At 45.9% G+C, this 18,314-nt stretch overlaps 1 protein-coding gene and 1 long non-coding RNA gene across 4 annotated transcripts in view; one reads left to right on the top strand and one right to left on the bottom strand.

The window, feature by feature from the left end:
- Window positions 1-18,314, top strand: part of LOC126992719 (nascent polypeptide-associated complex subunit alpha, muscle-specific form-like) — a 29,109-nt gene that overhangs the window by 7,734 nt on the left and 3,061 nt on the right. The window contains exons 4-12 of one of the 2 annotated variants that reach the window (XM_050851528.1): window positions 3,593-3,717; window positions 5,005-5,193; window positions 6,822-6,940; window positions 9,608-9,761; window positions 10,430-10,594; window positions 11,419-11,584; window positions 15,528-15,674; window positions 16,549-16,707; window positions 17,646-18,309. In XM_050851528.1, coding sequence (XP_050707485.1) covers window positions 3,593-3,717; window positions 5,005-5,193; window positions 6,822-6,940; window positions 9,608-9,761; window positions 10,430-10,594; window positions 11,419-11,584; window positions 15,528-15,674; window positions 16,549-16,707; window positions 17,646-17,740 — 1,319 coding nt within the window. In that variant the 3' untranslated portion in view covers window positions 17,741-18,309. Of the gene's footprint in view, window positions 1-3,592; window positions 3,718-5,004; window positions 5,194-6,821; window positions 6,941-9,607; window positions 9,762-10,429; window positions 10,595-11,418; window positions 11,585-15,527; window positions 15,675-16,548; window positions 16,708-17,645; window positions 18,310-18,314 lie in introns of those variants that run through there. The other variant, XM_050851529.1, reaches the window with a different exon arrangement.
- LOC126992720 (uncharacterized) lies at window positions 6,905-9,685 on the bottom strand. Of its 2 annotated transcripts, none has more exons than XR_007746917.1 (3): window positions 8,599-9,220; window positions 7,432-8,212; window positions 6,905-7,052 (listed from the first exon to the last, which is right to left on the bottom strand). It is a non-coding gene; the product is annotated as an uncharacterized LOC126992720 (long non-coding RNA). The 2 variants fall into 2 exon arrangements; XR_007746918.1 differs by adding an exon at window positions 9,542-9,685 and having other exon boundaries at window positions 6,963-8,212; window positions 8,599-9,333.

Raw genomic sequence — 18,314 nt, 5'->3', positions numbered from 1 at the left:
ACAGCGCGTTCAGGCAAGCCACTGACGGAAAATTATGCCTTCCTATTGTGCTGTTGCGTAACTGTAATTCCAATGCCTACAAACGGCGGTGTGGGGTGTGAGGGAGGGCATGTTGAAGTGATTGATTTAAATTAGTCCGCCTTTCCTCGTTTTCTCTAAATCCCTGTTTCTACATTCTCTGGTTTGGCTCCAAGCAGTGTCACGCATAAACCACGCCTCGGCCGTGTCTCCTCCCACAAACCTGCGCGTGGCTGGACTTGGTGTATATAGACTTTGGTGTGTTTGTTGTTTTGACGGCAATGTGTGTGTGTCTGTGCGTGTGTGTGTGTGTGTGTTTCCCTCTTCTTTCTCTTCTTCTCTTTCTCTTTCTTTTCATTCTCTTCCTCCTCCTCCTCTTCTTCTTCTTCTTCCACCTCCTCTCGCTCATTTTTCTCTCTCATTTCCTGTCTTCTTTATAGATATTCTCTCTCTCTCTCTCTCTCTCTCTCTCTCTCTCTCTCTCTCTCTCTCTCTCTCTCTCTCTCTCCTTCTATATACATTTTTACACACACACAAGGACAGAGAGAGAGAGAGAGAGAGAGAGAGAGAGAGAGAGAGAGAGAGAGAATATTATTGATTGAAAAAGAACAAAAAAAGGAAGAAATATTTAAGTAAAGGACAAACTTCGATATAATTAAGTCTTCTTCCTCCTCCTCCTCCTCCTCCTCCTCCTCCTCCTCCTCCTCCTCTTCCTCCTCCTCCTCTTCCTCCTCCTCCTCCTATATAGTTTGAAGGGCAAGAGTGGGAGTTTATGAGAGTGAGTGGGAGAGAGAGAGAGAGGCCTATGTGGATTATATTGAGGATTTGGTCTGTCTGTCTATTTTCTCTCTCTCTCTCTCTCTCTCTCTCTCTCTCTCTCTCTCTCTCTCTCTCTCTCTCTCTCTCTCTCTCTCTCTCTCTCTCTCTCTCAATTTGGCTTTATTTACCTTCTGAGAGAGAGAGAGAGAGAGAGAGAGAGAGAGAGAGAGAGAGCAGGCGCATGGGAGAGGTGTGAGAGAGAGGAGGTAAGGAAGAGGCAGGAGCAGGAGGAGGAGGAGGAGAAGAAGAAGAAGGAAGAGTCATTGATAAGTTGTGAAGGAAGAAGGGTGTGTGTCCTCCTCCTCCTCCTCCTCCTCCTCCTCCTCCTCCTCTTCTTCTTCCTCCTCCTCCTCCTCCTCCTCTTCTTCATCTTAATATAATTGTGTGTTTTTTTACTTATTTTCTTTAACTTTTTCTTTACTTTTTAAAACACACACACACACACACACACACACACACACACACACACACACACACACACACACACACACACACACACACACACACACACACACACACACACACACACACACACACACACACACACACACACACACACACACACACACACACACGACCTCTAAAAAATAATCCGTTTATAAAAAAAAAGTGCTACTCTCTCTCTCTCTCTCTCTCTCTCTCTCTCTCTCTCTCTCTCTCTCTCTCTCTCTCTCTCTAATCCCTTATGTAACACCTCCAGGATTTAAAGAGACTGCAAAAGTGAGAAAATGTGAGATAGTGAGAGAGAGAGAAAGAAATTAAAGAAAGAAAAAGAAAAAAAAAGAAAATAATAATAATAATAAAAATGAGCAGAGGAGGAGGAGGAGGAGGAAGGAAGAAGAAGGAGGGGGAGGAGGAAGACGAGAGGAGGAGGAGGAGGAGGAGGAAGACGAGGGAGGAGGGGGGTCAATCTTCCTCCCTCCTCCTCCTCCCCCCTAAATTCCCCCCCCTCCCTACCCCTCCCAGCCCCCTCCTTCCCCTCCCCCGCCCCCCCCGCCGCCGCCCCACTCCCCCCTGGCGACCCCAAAACCACAGACCTGGGTAAGAGAGAGAGAGAGAGAGAGAGAGAGAGAGAGAGAGAGATTATTCCCCTGAGAGCTCGTGACTTTCCTCCTTCTCTCCATAAAATAGTAGTAGTAGTAGTAGTAGTAGTAGTAGTAGTAGTAGTAGTAGTAGTAGTAGTAGTAGTAGTAGTTGTAGTAGTAGTAGTAGTAGTCTCTCTCTCTCTCTCTCTCTCTCTCTCTCTCTCTCTCTCTCTCTCTCTCTCTCTCTCTCTCTCACATTTTGCACAAGCCATTAGTTTCCCTTCCTCCTCCTCCTCTTCCTCCTCCTCCTCCTCCTCCTCCTCCTCCTCCTCCTCCTCTTCCTCCTCTTTTTATCAGTTCCTCAAATATCCAAAGTGGTTATGAGAGAGAGAGAGTGAGTGAGAGTGAGAGGGAGAGACAGGTGGGACCCTTCTCAAGCCTCTCTTTGTCCGGTGTCACTCCTTTGTTGCTCTCTCTCTCTCTCTCTCTCTCTCTCTCTCTCTCTCTCTCTCTGTTTGATCAATTCCTCCTCCTCCTCCTCTTCCTCCTCCTTCTCCTCCTCCTTCTCCTCTTCCTCCTCCTCCTTCTCCTCCTCCTCTCTCCATTACTTCTCTCTCTCTCTCTCCTCTCTCTCTCTCCTCTCTCTCTCTCTCTCTCTCTCTGGCTCTGTCTCTCTATCTCTCTCTGTATACATTGTTAGCTGCCAACCACACACACACACACACACACACACACACACACACACACACACACACACACACACCTCTCTCTCTGCCAAGTCTCTCTCTCACCTGTGCTTGTTAACGAGATCAATTAATTTACCTGTATGTTAATTATTATATTAAACTAACACTTAATTCATTTTCATCTATGTCTATTTCTTCTTTTAATTCTCTCTCTCTCTCTCTCTCTCTCTCTCTCTCTCTCTCTCTGATCCATATTTTTCTTATTAATTTCTATTATTTTTATTTTTTGCTTAACTATACATTCAATTTATCTATCTATCTATCTATCTATCTATCTATCTTATCTATTATCTTGCTTTCTCTTTCTTTATTTCTCTTTATTTTATTCTAAGTCAATTTTTTCCTCCCTTATTTTAATTTTTCTCTTCCTTCTTTTGTTAATTTTTCCTCCTTTCTCTCCCTTTTTTCCTCCTATTCTCCTCCTCTTCCTCTTCCTTTTCCTTATCCTCCCTTCCCTTCCTTTCCCTTCTCTTCCTTTCCCTTCTCTTCCTTTCCCTTCTCTTCCTTTCCCTTCCCTTCCCTTCCCTTCCCTTCCTTTCCCTTCTCTTTCTTCCTTTCTCTTCCTTCCTTCCCTTCTCTTCCTTTCCTTCCCATCCTTCCCTTCCTTTCCTTCCCTTCCTTCTCTTCCTTTCCTTCCATCCTTCCCTTCCTTTCCCTTCCCTTTCCTTCCTTTCCCTTCCTTTCCCTTCTCTCTTCCTTCATCCTTCCTTCCCATCCTTCCTTCCCTTCCCTTCCCATTCCCATCCTTCCTTACCTTCCCATCCCTTCCTTTCCGTTCCCTTCCTGTCCCTTCACTTCCCTTCCATTCCCGTCCCCACCCCTCCCTGCCCTCCCCATCCCTTCCCTCCCCTTCCCTTCCCTCCCCATCCCTTCTTCCCCTGCTTTCCTTCATTTCAACTTTTCTCTCACTCTTCTTATGTATAAGTTTAAGTGTTTATTCAGTATTCTTTGTCCATACCCTAATGCCCTCTTGCCCACCCCCAGAGCTGTGCCCAGACTGCGCCTCGTACTATGGCAACCGTTCCGCCTGTTACATGATGCTGGGGAAGTACACCGAGGCGCTGGGTGACGCTCGAGAGGCTGTACGGCTGGACAAGGCTTTCGTCAAGGTGAGGGGAGGGAAGGGAAGGGATGGGAAGGGAGGAAAGGGAAGGCGTTTGTGAAGGTGAGGGGAGGGAAGGGATGGGAAGGGAGGAAAGGGAAGGCGTTTGTGAAGGTGAGGGGAGGGAAGGGATGGGAAGGGAGGAAAGGGAAGGCGTTTGTGAAGGGGAGGGGAAAGGATGGAATGGTTAGGTTAGGTTAAGTTAGGTTAGGTTAGGTTAGGTTAAGTTAGGTTAGGTTAGGTTAGGTAGGGTAGGGAAGGTTAGGTTAGGCAAGGTAAGGTATGCTGTGGGTTAGGGAAGGGGGTAGGGAGGAGGGGAGGAGAGCTTGGGCCACATTAAGGGAAGGGAAGGGAAAGGAAGGGAAGGGAAGGGAAGGGAAAGAAAGGGAATGGAAGGGAAGGGAAAGGAAGGGAAAGAAAGGGAAGGGAAAGGAAAGAAAGGGAAGGGAAAGGAAAGAAAGGGAAGGGAAAGGAAAGAAAGGGAAGGGAAAGGAAAGAAAGGGAAGGGAAAGGAAAGAAAGGGAAGGGAAAGGAAGGGAAGGGAAGAGAAAAGAAGGGAAGGGAAAGGAAGGGAAGAGAAGAGAAAAGAAGGGAAGGGAAAGGAAGGGAAGAGAAGAGGAAAGAAGGGAAGGGAAAGAAAGGGAAGGGAAAGGAAGGGAAGAGAAGAGGAAAGAAGGGAAGGGAAAGAAAGGGAAGGGAAGGGAAAGGAAGGGAAGGGAAGAGAAAAGAAGGGAAGGGAAAGGAAGGGAAAGGAAAGAAAGGGAAGGGAAGGGAAGGGAAAAGAACCTATACAGCTCTATTATGAGAGTAAACACACATTACATTAGACAGTTTTATAGGTGAGGAAGGGGAGCTTGGGTAACATTAAGGTAAGGTAAGGTAAGGTAAGGTAAGGGAATCTATAGAACTTTATTATGAAAAAGAGTGAACACAGATTAGATTAGATTAGATAACTTTATTGGTAACAAAACATTGACAAAAATTTAGTTATTTAGTTTAAAAATTATTACATACATTTAAACAATTTCTCTCTCTCTCTCTCTCTCTCTCTCTCTCTCTCTCTCTCTCTCTCTCTCTCTCTCTCTCTCTATTCATTACTCTCCTTCAATCATATCATCTCTCTCTCTCTCTCTCTCTCTCTCTCTCTCTCTCTCTCTCTCTCTCTCTCTCTCTCTCTCTCTCTCTCTCTCCTTCAACCATCTCATTTCTCTCTCTCTCCCAATCTTTCCCTTCCTCCCCTTCCATCCCTCCCTCTCTCTCACACACTCTCTCACTCTCTCTCTCTTGCTCACAGGGGTACATCCGCGTCGCCAAATGCAACATAGCCCTCGGAGACGCCACAGCTGCCCTCTCCGTGCTGCGGGAGGCCGAGGAGCTGGAGGCCGGGAGCAAGGCTGTGAAGGAGGAGGTTGTACGCGCGAACACACTCACTCGCTGCATTGACGAGACCGAGAAGGCATGCGGGAAGGGAGACTACAGAACGGTGAGTGAGGAGGAGGAGGAGGAGGAGGAGGAGGAGGAGGACGGAAGGGAGGTTAGGGAGATGATTGGATAGGAAGAAGTATTGGATGAGAAGGAGGAGGAGGAGGAGGTTAGGTTAGGGAGATGATTGGATAGGAAGAAGTATTGGAAGGAGGAGGAAGAGAGAGGGGGAGGAGGAAGAGGAAGGGAGGTTAGGTTAGGGAGATGATTGGATAGGAAGAAGTATTGGATGAGAAGGAGGAGGAGGAGGAGGAGGAAGAGGAAGGGAGGTTAGGTTAGGGAGATGATTGGATAGGAAGAAGTATTGGAAGGAGGAGGAAGAGAGAGAGGGAGGAAGAGGAGGAGGAGGAAGAGGAAGGGAGGTTAGGTTAGGGAGATGATTGGATTGGAAGAAGTATTGGATGAGAAGGAGGAGGAAGAGAGAGAGAGGAAGGAAGAAGAGGAGGAGGAGGAGGAAGAGGAAGGGAGGTTAGGTTAGGGAGATGATTGGATAGGAAGAAGTATTGGAAGGAGGAGGAAGAGAGAGAGGGAGGAAGAAGAGGAGGAGGAGGAAGAGGAAGGGAGGTTAGGTCAGGGAGATGATTGGATAGGAAGAAGTATTGGAAGGAGGAGGAAGAGAGAGAGGGGGGGAAGAAGAGGAGGAGGAGGAAGAGGAAGGGAGGTTAGGTCAGGGAGATGATTGGATAGGAAGAAGTATTGGAAGGAGGAGGAAGAGAGAGAGGGGGGAAGAAGAGGAGGAGGAGGAGGAGGAAGGGAGGTTAGGTTAGGGAGATGATTGGATAGGAAGAAGTATTGGAAGGAGGAGGAAGAGAGAGAGGGAGGAAGAGGAGGAGGAAGAGGAAGGGAGGTTAGGTTAGGGAGATGATTGGATGAAAAGGAGGAGGGAGAGAGGGAGGAAGAAGAGGAGGAGGAGGAGGAGGAGGAAGAGGAAGGGAGGTTAGGTTAGGGAGATGATTGGATGAAAAGGAGGAGGGAGAGAGGGAGGAAGAAGAGGAGGAGGAGGAAGAGGAAGGGAGGTTAGGTTAGGGAGATGAATGGATTAAAAGAAGTATTGGAGGTAGGGGATGAGGGAAGGAGAAGTCCCCACCCATTCCCCAGTATTCCCCAGCCTTCTCCAGCCTTCCTCAACCTTCTCCAGCATTCCCCAACCTTCCCCAGCCATTCCCCAGCCTTCCTGTTATCCCCAGCCTTTCCCAACCTTCCCCAAACATTCCTCAGCATTCCCCAGTCTTCCCTAGCCATTCCCCAGCCATTCCCCAATCCCAAAGTCCCCAGATAGCATCCCCAGTTGTTCCTATCATATCCTGCCTTCCCCAGCCATTCCCCAGCCATTCCCCAATCCCTATCAAGTCCCTAGTACTTACCCCAGTCCCCAGAGAATCCCCAATCATTCCCAAACCTTCTCCATCCTTCCTCAATCTTCCCCAGCAATCCCCAACCTTCCTCATATGTCCCACAGTTTCCCCAGTCCCCCAGGTGTCCCCAGAGAGTCCCCAAGCCTTCCCCAGCATCTCAAATTCTTCCCAAGCCTTCCTCAGCCATTCCCCATTTCCCCAGTGTCTCCAGCCTTCCCCAGCCATTCCCCAGTCCCCTAGGTGTCCCCAGTACTTACCCCAGTTCCCCCCATAGGCCATCTTCCACTTGGACCGGGCCCTGGACCTGGCGGTGGGCTGTCGGGGCTTAAAGACCAGAAAGGCAGAATACCTGGTTCACCTGAGACGATATGCCGATGCCCAGGAAATGGTCAAGTGAGTAAGGGAGAGATTTGAAGGATTGTGAGTGATTGTGTGGGTCTAGGATTGTGATTTTTGGTGTGTAAGGAGCTGGATAGTTGGTCTTGATTGTGTGAAAGTTTGGAACCTCTAGCATGAATGGAAAGTTAGAAAAAAATAGAAGAACGAACATGGATTTTTGGGATTGTGACTGCAAAATGCTAAATCACAGTGGTTAACATTTTTGAGGATTGTGAGTGATTGTTTGGGTTCAGGATTGTGATTTTTGGTGTGTAAGGAGTTGGATAGTTGGTCTTGATTGTGTGAAAGTTTGGAACCTCTAGCATGACTGGAAAGTTAGAAAAATTAGAAGAACGCACATTGATTTCTGGGATTGTGACTGCAAGATGCTAAATCACAGTGGTTAACATTTTTGAGGATTGTGAGCGATTGTGTGGGTTCAGGATTGTGATTTTTGGTGTGTAAGGAGTTGGATAATTGGTCTTGATTGTGTGAAAGTTTGGAACCTCTAGCATGAATGGAAAAGTATGAAAAATTAGAAAAACGAACATGGACTTCTGGGATTGTGACTGCAAAATGCTAAATCACAGTGGTTAACATTTTTGAGGATTATGAGTGATTGTGTGGGTCTAGGATTGTGATTTTTTGTGTGTAAGGAGTTGGATAGTTGGTCTTGATTGTGTGAAAGTTTGGAACCTCTAGCTTGAATGGAAATGTGTAAAAAAAATAGGAGAACTTGTGTAGAATTTTGGGGTGACCGTAGAATATTCAGTCACACAGTAATTAACATTTTCAAGGATTGTGAGTGATTGTGTGGGTTCAGGATTGTGATTTTTGGTGTGTAAGGAGCTGGATAGTTGGTCTTGATTGTGTGAAAGTTTGGAACCTCTAGCGTGAATGGAAAGTTAGAAAAATTAGAACAAACATGGACTTCTGGGATTGTGACGGCAAAATGCTAAATCACAGTGGTTAACATTTTTGAGGATTGTGAACGATTGTGTGGGTCCAGGATTGTGATTTTTGACCTGTATAGAGCTGAATAGTTTATCTTGATTGTGTAAAAATTTCAAACCTCAAACACAACTCCTAACACAACCACACCCAACCGAACTTAACCTAATTCCTTCAGTTTGACAGCACCAATGTAAATTTCAGGGGATTTTGAATGTCATATCCGTTAACAGTTTTGAGGATTGTGAGGGATTGTGTGGGTCTAGGATTGTGATTTTTGGCGTGTAAAAAGCTGAATACTTTATCTTGATTGTGTAAAAGTTTCAAATCTCTAACCTTAATAGAAACTTTGAAAAATTAGAAAAATATGCGTAAATTTCTAAGGAGGTTGAATCTCATATTAGTTAACAGTTTTGAGGATTGTGAGCGATTGTGTGGGTTTAGGATTGTGATTTTTGACGTATAAAGAGCTAAATACTTTATCTTGATTGTGTAAAAATTTCAAACCTCTAACCCGACTCCTAACACAACCACAGCCAACCGAACTTAACCTAATTCCTTCAGTTTGACAGCACCAATGTAAATTTCTGGGAATGTTGAATCTCATATCCGTTAACAGTTTTGAGGATTGTGAGCGATTGTGTGGATCCAGGATGGTGATTTTTGGTGTGTAAGGAGCTGAATGCTTTATCTTGATTGTGTAAAAGTTTCAAATCTCTAACCTTACTAGAAACTTTGAAAAATTAGAAAAATATATGTAAATTTCTAAGGAGGTTGAATCTCATATTAGTTAACAGTTTTGAGGATTGTGAGCGATTGTGTGGATCCAGGATGGTGATTTTTGGTGTGTAAGGAGCTGAATGCTTTATCTTGATTGTGTAAAAGTTTCAAATCTCTAACCTTACTAGAAACTTTGAAAAATTAGAAAAATATATGTAAATTTCTAAGGAGGTTGAATCTCATATTAGTTAACAGTTTTGAGGATTGTGAGCGATTGTGTGGGTTTAGGATTGTGATTTTTGACGTATAAAGAGCTAAATACTTTATCTTGATTGTGTAAAAATCCCATACCTCTAACACGACTCCTAACACAACCACAGCCAACCAAACTTAACTTAATTCCTTCAGTTTGACAGCACCAATGTAAATTTCTGGGGATGTTGAATGTCATATCCGTTAACAGTTTTGAGGATTGTGAGCGATTGTGTGGATCCAGGATTGTGATTTTTGGTGTGTAAGGAGCTGAATGCTTTATCTTGATTGTGTAAAAGTTTCAAATCTCTAACCTTAATAGAAACTTTGAAAAATTAGAAAAATATATGTAAATTTCTAAGGAGGTTGAATCTCATATTAGTTAACAGTTTTGAGGATTGTGAGCGATTGTGTGGGTTTAGGATTGTGATTTTTGACGTATAAAGAGCTAAATACTTTATCTTGATTGTGTAAAAATCCCAAACCTCTAACATGACTCCTAACACAACCACAGCCAACCGAACTTAACCTAATTCCTTCAGTTTGACAGCACCAATGTAAATTTCAGGGGATTTTGAATGTCATATCCGTTAACATTTTTGAGGATTGTGAGCGATTGTGTGGGTTTAGGATTGTGATTTTTGACGTATAAAGAGCTAAATACTTTATCTTGATTGTGTAAAAATTTCAAACCTCTAACACGACTCCTAACACAACCACAGCCAACCGAACTTAACCAAACTCCATCCCTTTCCACAGCGAGATCCTTCAGTTCGACAGCACCAACGCGGACGCCATCTACGTGAGGGGGATGTGTCTCTACTACCAGGACAACCCCGAGGCGGCCTTCACACACTTCCAACATGTGCTTCGCCTCGCCCCAGACCACTCCAAGGCCCGACAAGTATACAAGGTGGGTGTGAAGAAGAGGGGGGGTTAAAGATAGTTGGGGGAAGATGATAGGGGCGTGAGAGTAGGGTGTTAGAGAGAGGAAGAAGAAGATGGGGAGGTTAGGCAAGGTGAGTGTGATGATGGGGGTGAAGGATAGTTGGGGGAAGATGATAGGGGGTGAGAGAGAGGAGGAAGAAGATGGGGGAGGTAAGGCAATGTGTGTGTGATGATGTGGGTTTAAGATAGTTGGGGGAAGATGATAGGGGGTGAGAGAGAGGAGGAAGAAGATGGGGGAGGTAAGGCAAGGTGAGTGTGATGATGGGGGTTAAAGATAGTTGGGGGAGATGATAGGGGGTGAGAGAGAGGAGGAAGAAGATGGGGAGGTAAGGCAAGGTGTGTGTGATGATGGGGGTTTAAGATAGATGGGGGAAGATGATAGGGGGTGAGAGAGAGGAGGAAGATGGGGAGGTAAGGCGAGGTATTTGTGATGATGGGGGTTAAAGATAGATGGGGGAAGATGATAGGGGGTGAGAGAGAGGAGGAAGATGGGGAAGTAAGGCAAGGTATGTGTGATGATGGGGGTTAAAGATAGATGGGGGAAGATGATAGGGGCGTGAGAGAAGGATGTTAGAGAGAGGAAGAAGATGGGAGATGAGAAGATTGATGAAAATGGTGATTCTCCTCCCACAGAAAGCCAAACAGTTGATGCAGAAAAAAGAAGAGGGCAACGAGGCTTTCAGAAGAGGGCGGTTCCAGGAGGCACTCACCCTCTACACCGACGCACTCTCCATCGACCCCATCAACACACACACCAACGCCAAGCTGTACTTCAACAGGGCTGTCGTTCATGCCAAGGTGAGGACGACGATGGGTGGTGGTGGTGGTGGTGGTGAGAGAGAGATAGAGATAAAGAGAGAGAGGTTTGTGTAGTTGACTATCTTCTTTTTCTTCTTCTTTTCCTTCTTCTTTTTCTATTTTCATTTCTTCTTCCTTCCCTTCTTTCCTCCTCCTCCTCCTCGTCTTCCTTCTCCTCTTCTTCCTCTTCCTTCACTCTCCTCCTCCTCCTTCCCTTCTTCTTCTTCTTCCTTTCCATCTTTCCTCCTCCTCCTCCTCCTTATCTTCCTTCTCCTCTTCTTCCTCTTCCTTCACTGTCTCCTCACCTTCCTTCCTCTTCCTTCCTCTTCCTCCTCCTCCTCCTCAACCAAACTATCATCTTCCTCCTCCTCCTCCTCCTTCCTCCTTCTCTCTTCATACATCTCCTCCTTCCTTCTCCTCCTTCCTCTTCCTTCCTTCCTTCCTTCTCCTCCCCCTCTTCCTTCCTCCTCCTCCTCCTCCTTAACCAAACTATCTTCTTCCTCCTCCTCCCTCCTCCTCCTCCTTCTCTCTCCCTCCTCCGTCCCTTCTTCTTCATCTTCTTTTCATCCTCCTTCCTTCCTTAAACCTTCTCCTCCTCCTCTTCCTAACCCTCCACTTCCCTTCTTCTTCCTCCTTCTCAACCAAACTATCTATCATCTTCCTCCTCTTCCTCCTTTCTCCTCCTTCTCTCTCCTTCCTCTTCATCCTCCTTCCATCCTTCCTTCTCCTCCTCCTCCTCCTCCTCCTCAACCAAACTAACTATCATCTTCCTCCTCCTCCTCCTCCTCCTCCTCTCCCTAACCCTCCTCTTCTCTTCCCTCCAGCTTAACCAACTTGACGAGGCCACCGAGGACTGCACTGCGGCCATCAACCTGGAGGAAGGGTACCTCAAGGCTTACCTCCGGCGGGCCAAGTGTTACCAGCAGCAGGAGAAGCACGAGGAGGCGGTGCGGGACTACGAGAAGGTGGTGCGGCTGGACAAGAGTCATGGTAAGTGGAGGAGGAGGAGGAAGGAGGTGGATGAGAGAATAGGGTCATGTGGGGTGTGGAGTAATGGGTTAATAAGGGTGGTAAATAGCAAGAAAGGGGTGTGAGAGGGATAGGGTGCGTGTGGAGGTGGTTCAAGGTGGAGGAGGAGGTCAAGGGTGGATGAGAGAATAGGGTCATGTGGGGTGTGGAGTAACGGGTTAATAAGGGTGGTAAATAGCAAGAAAGGGGTGTGAGAGGGATAGGGTGAGTGTGGAGGTGGTTCAAGGTGGAGGAGGAGGTCAAGGGTGGATGAGAGAATAGGGTCATGTTGGATGTGGAATGATAGGTTAATAAGGGTGGTAAATATCAAGAAAGGGTCATAAAGGGTGTAATATGGAAAGGGAGTCATGGTAAGTGGAAGAGGAAGTGGAGGAGGAGGAGGAGGAAGGAGGTGGATGAGAGAATAGGGTCATGTGGGGTGTGGAGTAATGGGTTAATAAGGGTGGTAAATAGCAAGAAAGGGGTGTGAGAGGGATAGGGTGAGTGTGGAGGTGGTTCAAGGTGGAGGAGGAGGTCAAGGGTGGATGAGAGAATAGGGTCATGTTGGATGTGGAATGATAGGTTAATAAAGGTGGTAAATATCAAGAAAGGGTCATAAAGGGTGTAATATGGAAAGGGAGTCATGGTAAGTGGAAGAGGAAGTGGAGGAAGGAGGTGGATGAGAGAATAGGGTCATGTGGGGTGTGGAGTAATGGGTTAATAAGGGTGGTAAATAGCAAGAAAGGGGTGTGAGAGGGATAGGGTGAGTGTGGAGGTGGTTCAAGGTGGAGGAGGAGGTCAAGGGTGGATGAGAGAATAGGGTCATGTTGGATGTGGAATGATAGGTTGATAAGGGTGGTAAATATCAGGAAAGGGTCATAAAGGGTGTAATATGGAAAGGGAGTCATGGTAAGTGGAAGAGGAAGTGGAGGAGGAGGAGGAGGAAGGAGGTGGATGAGAGAATAGGGTCATGTGGGGTGTGGAGTAATGGGTTAATAAGGGTGGTAAATAGCAAGAAAGGGGTGTGAGAGGGATAGGGTGAGTGTGGAGGTGGTTCAAGGTGGAGGAGGAGGTCAAGGGTGGATGAGAGAATAGGGTCATGTTGGATGTGGAATGATAGGTTAATAAGGGTGGTAAATAGCAAGAAAGGGGTGTGAGAGGGATAGGGTGAGTGTGGAGGTGGTTCAAGGTGGAGGAGGAGGTCAAGGGTGGATGAGAGAATAGGGTCATGTTGGATGTGGAATGATAGGTTAATAAGGGTGGTAAATATCAAGAAAGGGTCATAAAGGGTGGAATATGGAAAGGGAATGAGCTATGGTTGGGGTAGGCTTTCTTGGTAGGGTCTGATGGTCGCAGAGGCAAATGTTTATAGTAAAATGACCAGAATGGTGTATGTGAGGGAGATAGAGGGAGGGAATGCTAGAGGATGACCTTCACTGAAATGAGGGATAGGGTTAGGGAGAGGGGGGAAAATCCTTGAGGAACTTTGAGCAGGCAAGGAGGGAGTGTCTGGATAGAGAAAGTTGGAAGCTCTTCTGCTGTGGCCATCCCCTGCTGGGAGCCCCTAGGAGCAGGCGTCGATGAAATGATGATGATGATGATGATGATGATGATGATGCGATCTTGCCTGGCTCACACTGCCCCCTGGACCTCATCTTTGAAGCTTTGTTTAGAGAGAGAATCCAGAGTCTGGGTTAACAGGTGGTCTTCAGGACAGGATGGGGGTAATCTTAAGCCACTCGGCGGGGCATAACCCAATAGACGATAGACATTAGATAGACAATAGACATTAGACATTAGATAGAACTTAAACATTTTATCTGAATTTTTATATCATCTTTTTTTACTGTCCTCCTCCTCCTCCTCCTCCCCTCTTTCATTCCTCTCTTCTTCCTCCTCTTCCTTACCATATCTTCCTTCCTCCTGTAACTCTGTAACTCAGGACAGTAAACAGATGGCCAGAATCCTCAACAGTAACTTCGCATCCGTATTCACAGTCGAGGACATCGAAACCATTCCCGAGAGCCCTGCCCCGCCGAGTGAGATCACGCCGCTGGAAATTGACTCAATATGCGACCAAGAAGTAAAAAAGTACTTGGACAAACTCGACACGAACAAGTCAACGGGACCCGACAGTTTGTCCCCGCGGTTATTAAAAGAGCTTAAACAACAAATACTTCAACCACTCACTACCATATTCAACCGGTCAGTTCAACTAAACAAGGTCCCGGAAGACTGGAAGATGGCGAACGTAACACCGATTTTCAAAAAAGGAGACAAAAGCGTTGCATTAAACTACAGGCCCATAAGTTTGACATCAGTGGCAGGAAAAATACTCGAAAAGATTATTAGAGATAAACTTGTTAAGTTTCTAGAAAACAATAATGTAATCTCCGACACCCAGCATGGCTTCAGAAACAAGCGCTCCTGCCTAACGAATTTATTAGACTTCTTCCAAGGTATATATAAGAACTGGGATGCCCACATCCCCAGTGATGTTATATACCTGGACTTTCAGAAAGCCTTCGACAAGGTACCGCACGAGCGACTCCATACTGCACTCGGCGGGCATCGGAGCCAATCTGATCGCGTGGATAAGAGATTGGCTCACCGACAGAAAACAACGAGTACTACTCAACGGACAGCCTTCCGATTGGCTTCCAGTCACTAGTGGAGTGCCTCAAGGGTCAGTGCTGGGACCCATCCTCTTTATCATATATATCAATGACCTAGAATCAGGACTGAAATCCACAATATCGAAATTTGCAGATGACACCAAGGTGGGGGGAAAGGCCCTCACAAAGACCGACTGCGAAATCATTCAGAAAGACCTCAATCACATTATCGAATGGTCGGAAAAATGGCAAATGTCTTTTAATGTTGACAAATGCAAAGTCATGCACATTGGGTCCCAAAATAGTAACCACACATACATCATGAATGGGAGACCTCTGCAAGCGATGCAGGAGGAAAAGGATCTTGGAGTCACTATCAGCAGTGACCTGAAACACGCGAATCACTGTAAAAAAGCATACAACAAGGCCAACATTATGCTCGGGTTCATAGCGAGGAACTTCGAGTGTAAAACACCAGACGTGATGCTATCCTTGTATAATTCCATGGTAAGACCGCACCTCGAGTATGCAGTGCAGTTCTGGTCTCCCAATTACAGAAAGGACATTGCTTTACTGGAAAGGATTCAACGACGCGCCACAAAGATGATTCCAACCTTAAGGGCTCACCCGTACGAGGAACGACTCAAGCGACTCAATCTCTTTACATTGGAGAAAAGACGCCTCTGAGGATATGATTCAAGTCTTCAAGTATCTAAAAAAGTTCAATAACGTCGATTACTCCAAATTCTTTGAACTGCAAACCAACTCAAGAACTAGAAATAACGGTTTACCCATTCAGTCGAGTCGATGTAACACAGACATCGGAAGGAGTTTCTTTTCAAACCGAGTCATCCGCCACTGGAACAATCTTCCCTCAGAAGTAGTAAATGCGAATACCATCAACTCCTTCAAATATAGAATCGACCGTCATTTCGCTGCGTCAGGAGTAAACTGAATAACGAGGGGCTTCCATCTGCTCCTCAATATCGAGGTGCTTTCATCTGCTCACCAAGCCCCAAGTGGCGGTCGAGCAGATTAAATCACCCAAGCGGGCGACCTCGTAATGAGCCAATAGGCTTTCTGTTGCCTGCATTTCCATGTTTCCATGTTTCCATGTTTCCTCTCATTCCTTCCTCTTTCATTCCTCTCTTCTTCCTCCTCCTCCTCCTCCTCTTACCATATCTTCCTTCCTCTTCCTCCTCCTCCTTCCTTCCTCTCTTCCTCTTCTCTCTTCTCAACATATCTTCTCTCCTCCTCTTCCTTCCTCCTCCTCCTCCTCACACACTCACCCCCTCTTCCTCTTCCCCCAGAGAACAAGAGGTTACTTCAAGAGGCCAAGATTCAGCTCAAGAGGAGTAAGAGGAAGGACTACTACAAGATCCTCGGGGTGTCCAAGAGTGCCTCAGAGGACGAGATCAAGAGGAACTACAAGAAGATGGCCCTTGTGCATCACCCTGGTAGGTCCTCCTCTTGAATTTTTCCTCTTGAATTTTAGGTACTCTTGAATTTTTTGTTTTTTTTTGGGTGGTTTTCCTCTGTTTGTTTGTCTTTCCTCTTGGTTTCTAAATGTTCCTCTTGAATTTTGGGTACTCTTGAAATTTTTGCCATTTTTTCTGTCTTTGTGTTTGTTTATCTTTCCTCTTGGTTTCTCATAATGTTCCTCTTGAATTTTTCCTCTTAAATTTTAGGTACTCTTGAATTTTTTTTTTCTGTCTGTGTTTGTTTATATTTCCTCTTGTTTTCTCAGTGTTCCTCTTGAATTTCCTCTTGAATTTTTAGCTTTTTTGTATAGTTTCGCCATTCATCCCTTCCTCCTCCTCCTCCTCTTTCCAGTACTTTAATAAGGAATCCAATCCCCTTTTAATAGATTCAAAACCCCTTCCAACACACTCTGATCCCCTTCCTTCTCCTCCTCCTCCCCTTCCCAATACATAAAGAATCCAACTCCCTTTTAATAGATTCAGAACCCCTTATAACACAGTCTGGTCCCCTTCCTCCTCCTCATTTTCCAAAACATTAATAAGGAATCCAATCCCTTTTTAATAGATTCAGAACCCCTTATAACACTCTCTGATCCCCTTCCTCCCCCAATCCTAATCCAATCCCCTTATAACAGATTCAGAACCCCTTATAACACTCTCTGATCCCCTTCCTCCTCCTCCTCATTCCAATACATAAGGAATCCAACCCCTTTACAATAGATTCAGAACCCCTTCCAACACACTCTGATCCCCTTCCTCCTCCTCATTCCAATACATAAGGAATCCAACCCTTTACAATAGATTCAGAACCCCTTCCAACACTCTCTGATCCCCTTCCACTCCTCCCCAGACCGCCACTCCAGCGCCAGTGAAAAGGACAAACAGGAACATGAGGTCAAGTTCAAGGAGATCGGCGAGGCGTACGCTGTTCTCACCGATGCCAAGAAGCGTGCCCTCTACGACCGCGGGCATGACATCAATGACCCGGATGGTGGATTCAGCCACGAAGGTACGGGGCGTTTCGTTGATGTTTTGTTTTTTGTATATGTTTTGTCTCTTATAGGATGCCCTGTTGTCCATCTTTCTAGTGCATGCTGGGTAGATATGGGTGCTGGCGGGGCTTCCATGCGCGGGGCTTCCATAGTGGGATATTTGAATTCCTTACAACAGTTAGGCAGGGGGCTTCGTGGTGCAGTGGTTAGCACACTCGGCTCACAACCGAGAGAGCCCGGGTTCGATTCCCGGGTGGAGTGGAAAATTTTGGGCGGCTTTTCCGATACCCTACACCCCTGTCCACCCAGCAGTGAATGGGTACTAGGTATTAATCGGGGGTTGTGTCCCGTCCCCTGGGGTCTGTACCCTTCTCCTGTAATTCCTTCCCCTTCTGTCCCTCTCCGGCATATGACCACAGATGTTGCGCCGACTAAACAAAACTTTCCCTTCTCCTATAATTCCTTCCCCTTCTGTCTCTCTCCGGCATATGACCACAGATGTTGCGCCAACTAAACCAAACTTTCCCTTCTCCTATAATTCCTTCCCCTTCTGTCTCGCTCCGGCATATGACCACAGATGTTGCGCCCACTAAACCAAACTTTCCCTACTCCTATAATTCCTACCCTTTCTGTCTCTCTCCGGCATATGACCGGAGATTAAACAAAACTTTCCATTCTCCTATAATTCCTTCCCCTTCTGTCTCTCTCCGGCATATGACCACAGATGTTGCGCCCACTAAACAAAACTTTCCCTTCTCCTATAACTCCTTCCCCTTCTGTCTCTCTCCGGCATATGACCGGAGATTAAACAAAACTTTCCATTCTCCTATAATTCCTTCCCCTTCTGTCTCTCTCCGGCACATGACCACAGATGTTGCGCCCTCTAAACAAAACTTTCCAACTTTTCCTGCATTGCCCCTTAATGTGCTTAGAGTGCTCTATCCCACCTCTCAAGCGCAACGCACCAAAAGTACGTGTCGGCCCGGCCAGATGTCGCGTGGCACTGTCGCTCATACAAATAAGCGTAACTACGGTATGTTATATATTTAGTCGTGCAAAGACTGGTAACTACAGTACGTTCCATGTAGTTACTGGTATACATGCAGTGTGGCGTTAAAAATATGAGTTACCTGGTTGATTAGATTGCACAAGGTGAGAATGATACCTGTTTTAAAATATTTCTGTATCTTAACCCAGTGGTATCAGCGGGGATCATGTTTCTTAATGGTCCCTCCAAGCGAGAAAAATGAGAAAAAATCACCCCTCACACAAACCATTTCATAATATATATCAAAGCATTTGTGATCAGATTATGCATCATCTATTTTTTTGGGGTTTATATCATGGCGCAAATTTGGCCCGTCGCTGCTACACGGTAAAGCCACAAATTTGGCCCGTCACTGCTACACGGTAAAGCCACAAATTTGGCCCATCGCTGCTACACGGTAAAGCCACAAATTTGGCCCGTCTCTGCTACACGGTAAAGCCACAAATTTGGCCCGTCGCTGCTACTGGGTTAATACAAAAGTGATTTAACTTTGTAGATATTTCCTCATAAATTTCCTTTACAATGATGAATTTACTTAGATTTCCTTAGATTTTTCCTTTTACTTAGAAATTTCCT

This window comes from Eriocheir sinensis, unplaced genomic scaffold (genome assembly GCF_024679095.1).
Source record: "Eriocheir sinensis breed Jianghai 21 unplaced genomic scaffold, ASM2467909v1 Scaffold50, whole genome shotgun sequence".
In the NCBI taxonomy this organism is placed as follows: domain Eukaryota; kingdom Metazoa; phylum Arthropoda; class Malacostraca; order Decapoda; family Varunidae; genus Eriocheir; species Eriocheir sinensis.
Note: the sequence above shows the minus strand (reverse complement) of the source record. Positions and strands in the feature narration are given on the sequence as shown.